Source organism: Physella acuta, unplaced genomic scaffold (assembly GCF_028476545.2).
Source record: "Physella acuta isolate Inbredline_101_S28 unplaced genomic scaffold, ASM2847654v3 ptg000257l, whole genome shotgun sequence".
Taxonomy (NCBI): Eukaryota; Metazoa; Mollusca; class Gastropoda; family Physidae; genus Physella; species Physella acuta.
Genome location: NW_026731776.1, coordinates 409,570 through 417,500, shown reverse-complemented (window position 1 = coordinate 417,500; position 7,931 = coordinate 409,570). Strand labels below are relative to the sequence as shown.

The window sequence follows — 7,931 nt, the reverse complement described above, 5'->3', positions numbered from 1 at the left end:
CACATCCTTTCCCACACACAGAAACCACACAAAAACCACCCCATTATTTCCATCCCGCAGAAGCCACTTAAAACCCACCCAGAAAAGTCGCGCCTAAGAAATAATCGATTACGTATATCTGGTTTGGTTAAACAAATCAAATACACACAACTGATCCAACGTCTTTTCTTGTCATAAGAAGATCGAACCTATTAACCAAAGTATATTCAAAATACAACAGACATAACATGATATAACAGGTTATGTTATAACAGTATAACAGATTATGTTATAAGACAATCTTCATACCGTTGTATGACACATTATAACATTATAATACTCCAAATGCTAAATAGACACCTAATGTTTATTTGAACAACATAATTCTATAAGACAGTGTGACGAAATCGCATAATAAAATGTAAACTTTGAAAAACAATGCAGTAATATTAGTTTCAATGTTTCTTTCAGACTTTTTTCTCCGGGGGGGGGCACTTGAAATTTTCGGGGGGGGGGGGGGGGGGGGTAGATTTTCTTCGAGGGGGCGGACACTGTTAAAAGTATATATTTTCATATAAATTATATAAATTTCATTTAGTTCGGGGGGGGGGGGGGGGTAGAAATTTTTCGGGGGGGGGGGGGGGGGGGCGAACCCCCGAAGAGATGCCTGGAAGAAACTCTGATTAGTTTATAGGTTCAGAACGCTGATTCAGTCATTTATAGTTGTAATTTGTGAGGAAATCTGCTCCTCTTTAAATCTATTTTGAAAAACGTACGATTTCGATAATGTAAGTATCAAACAATAATACAAATATATTTGATCTGCACAAATGACATGTTTAATTCAAACACGATTTTAAAGGGCACAGACAGGCAGATAAACAAAACCGATATGGTCGATTTTGTCGTTTAAAAAGCTGGATTACAATACTTCCTCTACACTCAATTCCAGAATGATTTTAAAAAAAAACAACTAAGACTTAAAGGATACATGATTCTAGCTATACACTATGCTAGTCTGACAGTGATTATTTCAGTGTTTGTAGGCTACATTACATATACACAGCCGGTAGGTTCATTCGGATATTCGTCTAATCATAAAAATCTGATATAATCCTTCCAACAATCCCTCAATCACCACCCCACAACCCCTCCAATCATACCCCAACAATCCCTCCAATCATCACCCAACAATCCACCAATCATACCCCCAACAATCCCTCCAATCATACCCCAACAATCCCTCCAATCATCACCCCAACGATCCCCCAATCACCACCCAACAATCTCTCCAATCATCACCCTACAATCCCTCCAATCATCACCCAACAATCCCCCAATCATCACCCTGAACTTATCAGAGACTACCCTAACTGAGCAGTTACACGCCATTACATTTTTAGCCAGACCTCCCACTCCCCCATGTCTTCTCTCTCATATCAACTCCCTAACTCTCTCCCTCACCACCACTCATAACTTCACACCCTCTCTCTCACACACCCACACCCTCTCTCTCACACACCCACACCCTCTCTCTCACCCACCCACACCCTCTCTCTCACACACCCACACCCTCTCTCTCTCTCTCACCCACACCCTCTCTCTCACACACCCACACCCTCTCTCTCTCACACCCACACCCTCTCTCTCTCTCACACCCACACCCTCTCTCTCACACACCAACACCCTCTCTCACACACCCACAAAACATTGTCTTTACTGAAAAATCAAAGATCAACCGCAAATATCTGAAAGGATGTGTCCTGACCACATCATGAATGTACAAGCCAGGATGTGCCAACCACATCATGAATGTACACGCAAGAATGTGTCCTGACCACATCATGAATGTACAAGCAGTGATGTGTCCTGACTACATCATGAATGTACAAGCAATGATGTGTCGGACACATCATGAATGTACAAGCAATGATGTGTGTCCCGGCATAATTGATGTGAAACAAGTTGCAGCTACTAGATCGAGAATGCAAACAACTTGGGCTGCGCGATCGAAATACGAAAATAGCATCGGGAATTACCGATCTCTATCGCCGTTTGGTTTCGAAAGTTCGGTTTTGTAGACAATAATTATAAATAGGTCGGTAATTTGTTTCTAAATGGCAGATTGTCAATCTCGGCTAGCTGGATGCTAGCTACACAGCTAATTTCCTTCACGCCATCAGACATTCTTATACTCGTTTTCCTATAACAAGATAGCTATTCATTACTTTAAAAAATATATAAGTTCAAGGACGTCAATTGATTAGAACAAACTAATTTAGTTAACACTTCAAGAGCTGAAAAAAATAAAGCCTATATTTTTACTTCGGAATTTTCCACTTGAACGAAAACCGTAATTTGTACCTGTTGTTAAAGGCGAGTTATCTCCCCGTCTACCCACCCCCTGCACAGAACCAGGTAAAGGGAAGAAACTCGAGTGATTGCAGGCAACAACCCCAACACTTGCCTATGATTAGTATTTCAAAACACGGCACAGGGGCCGGGGATTGATGGCAAATATGTGGGGAGGGGGAGGGAGGCTAAAACCTGCGAAACTACGTTTTGCTATAATTACAACAAAAATACCAGCAAGGGCTGTACAAGGGAGATACATCTACCAGCAGGACTACAGAACTTTGGGACATATGGGAGATATGGAGGACATTTAACAGGATAGGTATCTTTTATAGGACCTTTAACAGGAGTAGGTATCTTTTATAGGACATTTAACAGGAGTAGGTATCTTTTATAGGACATTTAACAGGAGTAGGTATCTTTTATAGGACATTTAACAGGAGTAGGTATTTTTATAGGACATTTAACAGGAGTAGGTATCTTTTATAGGACATTTAACAGGAGTAGGTATCTTTTATAGGACATTTAACAGGAGTAGGTATCTTTTATAGGACATTTAACAGGAGTAGGTATATTTTATAGGACATTTAACAGGAGTAGGTATCTTTTACAGGACATTTAACAGGAGTAGGTATCGTTTAAAGGACATTTAACAGGAGTAGGTATCTTTTACAGGACATTTAACAGGAGTAGGTATCGTTTAAAGGACATTACAGGAACATATGTTTTATTTTTACATTACCCAACATGATGGTTTACTGTTTAATTAATTAAAAATCTGATTACACAAATTAGACTTATTTCGTCTTGTTACAGGGTACACAGTAGGGATGGACAGTAGGTGACGCGTTCAAAGGAGACTGACCTAACAAATAGCCGGCTAAAATCTCCTTACGTCCGGCAATAGCCGGCTATTTGCATCTCCTAAACAGCTGTCGTGTTCTCCTCGCCTGAGCGGGCACGTGAAAATATGGAAATACGGCCTGCCATTGGTTGGGGGGAAATGCAGTGTTTCGATTGGTTGCTACAGAAACTCAACATGAGCTGTAAAACATTGGTGTAGCATATCTGTCAGACATTGGTCCAGCATATCTGTCAGACATTGGTCTAGCATATCTGTCAGACATTGGTCTAGCATATCTGTCAGACATTTTGGTCCAGCATATCTGTCAGACATTGGTCCAGCATATCTGTCAGACATTGGTCCAGCATATCTGTCAGACATTGGTCTAGCATATCTGTCAGACATTTTGGTCCAGCATATCTGTCAGACATTGGTCCAGCATATCTGTCAGACATTGGTCCAGCATATCTGTCAGACATTGGTGCAGCATATCTGTCAGACATTGGTGCAGCATATATGTCAGACATTGGTCCATCATATCAGTCAGACATTGGTCCAGCATATCTGTCAGACATTGGTCCAGCATATCTGTCAGACATTGGTGCAGCATATCTGTCAGACATTGGTGCAGCATATATGTCAGACATTGGTCCATCATATCAGTCAGACATTGGTCCAGCATATCTGTCAGACATTGGTCCAGCATATCTGTCAGACATTGGTGCAGCATATCTGTCAGACATTGGTGCAGCATATATGTCAGACATTGGTCCATCATATCAGTCAGACATTGATCTAGCACATCTGTCAGACATTTTGGTGCAGCATATATGTCAGACATTGGTCCATCATATCAGTCAGACATTGGTCTAGCACATCTGTCAGACATTTTGGTGCAGCATATATGTCAGACATTGGTCCATCATATCAGTCAGACATTGGTCTAGCACATCTGTCAGACATTTTGGTGCAGCATATATGTCAGACATTGGTCCAGCATATCTGTCAGACATTGGTCCAACATATCTGTCAGACATTGGTCTAGCATCGTATTTGTCAGACATTGGTCCAGCATATCAGTCAGACAATTGTCCAGCATATCTGTCAGACATTGGTCTAGCAGCTAATCTGTCAGACATTGGTCTAGCATATCTGTCAGACATTGGTCCAGCATATCTGTCAGACATTGGTCTAGCAGCATATCAGTCAGACATTGGTCCAGCATATCTGTCAGACATTGGTCCAGCATATCTGTCAGACATTGGTCCAGCATATCAGTCAGACATTGGTCTAGCAGCATATCTGTCAGACATTGGTCTAGCAGCATATCTGTCAGACATTGGTCTATCAGCATATCTGTCAGAAATTGGTCCAGCAGCATATCTGTCAGACATTGGTCTATCAGCATATCTGTCAGACATTGGTCCAGCATCGTATTTGTCAGACATTGGTCTATCAGCATATCTGTCAGACATTGGTCTATCAGCATATCTGTCAGACATTGGTCTATCAGCATATCTGTCAGACATTGGTCTATCAGCATATCTGTCAGAAATTGGTCCAGCAGCATATCTGTCAGACATTGGTCTATCAGCATATCTGTCAGACATTGGTCTAGCATCGTATTTGTCAGACATTGGTCTATCAGCATATCTGTCAGACATTGGTCCAGCAGCATATCTGTCAGACATTGGTCTATCAGCATATCTGTCAGACATTGGTCTAGCATGTATGTCAGACATTGGTCTAGCATCGTATGTAGTATGTCCATGAAAGACAACAGTTCCATGTTTGTTGTGAACTATTTAAGCGTGGAATCACGTGAGGGGGGTGGGAGGAGAAAGGAGGAAAAGTGGGGGGGGGGGGTATGAATCCTGGCACGTCTCAGACAGACAGAAAGACAGACAGACGGACGGAAGGACCGATGGACGGAATGACGGACGGACAGACGGACGAGAGGACAGAAAAAGCTCGCAGTTATATATTTTTGGTTCATCACTAGATCAGTATATCACTAGACTAATATCACTAGATAAATATATCACTAGATAAATATATCACTAGATCAATATATTACTAGATCAATAGGAAAGTCCGATGGACGGAATGACGGACAGACGGACAGACGGACAGGCGAAAGGACAGACAAAGCTCGAAGTTATATATTTTTGGATCATCAATAGATCGTTATATCACTAGATTAATATATCACTAGATCAATATATCACTTTCAATATATCTCTAGATCAATATATCACTATATCAATATATCTTTAGATCAATATATCACCAGATCAATATATATCACTATATCAATATATCACTTTGATCCATATACCACTAGATCAACATATCACTATATATATATATATATATATATATATATATATATATATATATATATATATATATATATATATATATATATATATATATATATATATATATATATATTACTTGATCAATATATCACTAGATCAATATATCACTAGATCAATATATCATTAGATCAATTTATCACTATATATATATATATATATATATATATATATATATATATATATATATATATATATATATATATATATATCACTAGATCAATGTATCACTGGATCAATATATCTATATATAACTAGATTAATGCATCACCATATCACTGTATTACTAGATCAGTACATCACTATATAACCATATCACCACATATACAACTAGACGACAAGAGCTAAATATCAATAGCCTGTCGGTCACAAAAAGACTTGCATCTGAGAACGTTTTGACTTGCTGATTGCTAACGACGGAATTTTAACATTTAAATCATCGATTACACGTCTTGAATCGGTCGTTGAACCTTGCATACAAACACACGTACAAATATAAGTAAAATAATCGACACAAACTTGACACAAACTTGACACAAATTTAACACAAACTTGACACAAACGACACAAACTTGACACAAACTTGACACAAATGTGACACAAACTTGACACAAACTTGACACAAACTTGACACAATCACTGCTACTAATCCCACCCTGTACTTCCTCTATGTTTGCTGTCGACCCCACAATTCTCCGTCTATCTGATAGTGATCCTAAAAGCAAGAGTCGAGATATACAATAGAACGGAAGTCAGGATGGTCGTCATAGACCAATGCAGTAGAACCGAAATGTGAGTCTTCGAACATTACTTGCTCATTGAATAGCGAAAAATTAGTAAAATTGATTGATTGATTGTACCAAAGACTACTTAGTGCCGGATCATAGAGTGACCGGACTATAGAGTGACCGGATAATAGAGTGACCGGATCATAGAGTGACCGGCTACAGGGTGACCGGACCAGAAAGTAACCGGACCATAGAGTGACCGGATCATAGAGTGACCGGCTACAGGGTGACCGGACCAGAAAGTAACCGGACCATAGAGTGACCGGACCATAGAGTGACCGGATCATAGAGTGACCGGCTACAGGGTGACCGGACCAGAAAGTAACCGGACCATAGAGTGACCGGACCATAGAGTGACCGGCTACAAAGTGACCGGATAATAGAGTGACCGGATCATAGAGTGACCGGATCATAGAGTGACCGGATCATAGAGTGACCGGATCATAGAGTAACCGGACTATAGAGTGACCGGATCATAGAGTGACCGGATCATAGAGTATCCGGATCATAGAGTGACCGGATCATAGAGGGACCGGATCATAGAGTAACCGGACCATAAAGTGACCGGATAATAGAGTGACCGGCTACAGAGTGACCGGACTAGAAAGTAACCGGACCATAGAGTGACCGGACCATAAAGTGACCGGACTATAGAGTGACCGGATCACTGGACCCACATTAATCCACAGTATGACCACACAATAATCGGACAATTGACCTTTCAGGAATAAATGTACACAAAATAGCGGAAAAACATAATGACCGCACCGTGACAAGGGATAACATAGCGTCATCAAGGACCACCACACAAGGACCACCACACAAGGACCACCACACAAGGACCACCACACAAGGACAACCACACAAGGACCACCACACAAGGACCACCACACAAGGACCACCACACAAGGACCACCACACAAGGACCACACCAGGACCACACAAGGACCACACAAGGACCACCACACAAGGACCACCACACAAGGACCACACCAGGACCACCACACAATGACCACACAAGGACCACACAAGGACCACAGAGTTATCACACAGAGATAAGTACCTGAGTAGATGGAACACACCCCGAGCATGAAGTACATCCAGAGCACCCTGTCACACTGTGAGCAGACAGCTCTAGCACCGCGCGTGCGAGGGGAACTCACTCGGCGCGTGGGGAGAAACTTGGTCTGACAGAACTCACGTGAAAACTGCGCGCTGGGTTCACGTGTCTCAACGGTTGGAAGACTGCAGGGAATGGTGTCAATGCAGGGAATGGTGTCACTGCAGGGAATGGTGTCACTGTAGGGAATGGTGTCACTGCAGGGAATGGTGTCACTGCAGGGAATGGTGTCACTGCAGGGAATGGTGTCAATGCAGGGAATGGTGTCAGTGTAGGGAATGGTGTCACTGCAGGGAATGGTGTCAATAATGGAAAGGTGTCACTGTAGGGAATGGTGTCACTGCAGGGAATGGTGTCAATAATGGAAAGGTGTCCAGATGAACTTGACAAATAGCTTAAAGTAATGTTCTTGTTAAAACGAACACAGCTAATATCGAAAGTTTTTTTTATTGTTAATCTCTCAATCT

General features: G+C 41.4%; 2 protein-coding genes across 2 annotated transcripts in view; both read right to left on the bottom strand.

Moving 5' to 3' along the window:
* Positions 1-7,458, bottom strand: part of LOC131938758 (5-hydroxytryptamine receptor 4-like) — a 40,129-nt gene extending 32,671 nt beyond the window's left edge. The window contains exon 1 of the mRNA XM_059296907.1: positions 7,408-7,458. The gene's annotated coding sequence lies outside the window, so the exon portion shown is untranslated. The remainder of the gene's footprint in view (positions 1-7,407) is intronic.
* Positions 3,478-4,896, bottom strand: LOC131938790 (uncharacterized protein DR_0269-like). The gene is made up of 2 exons (XM_059296978.1): positions 4,463-4,896; positions 3,478-3,670 (listed from the first exon to the last, which is right to left on the bottom strand). The coding sequence occupies exons 1-2, from the start codon at positions 4,894-4,896 to the stop codon at positions 3,478-3,480; spliced, it is 627 nt and encodes a 208-aa protein (XP_059152961.1).
* Positions 7,459-7,931: the final 473 nt, after the last annotated feature.

Bases quoted from the DNA above. Each gene is read 5' to 3' on its own strand.
- LOC131938790 (XM_059296978.1), bottom strand. From the start codon at position 4,896: ATGTCTGACAGATATGCTGATAGACCAATGTCTGACAGATATGCTGCT. The intron at 3,671-4,462 runs GTCTGACTGATA...AATGTCTGACAG, and splicing joins AGATATGCTGCTAGACCAAT to ATATGCTGCACCAATGTCTG.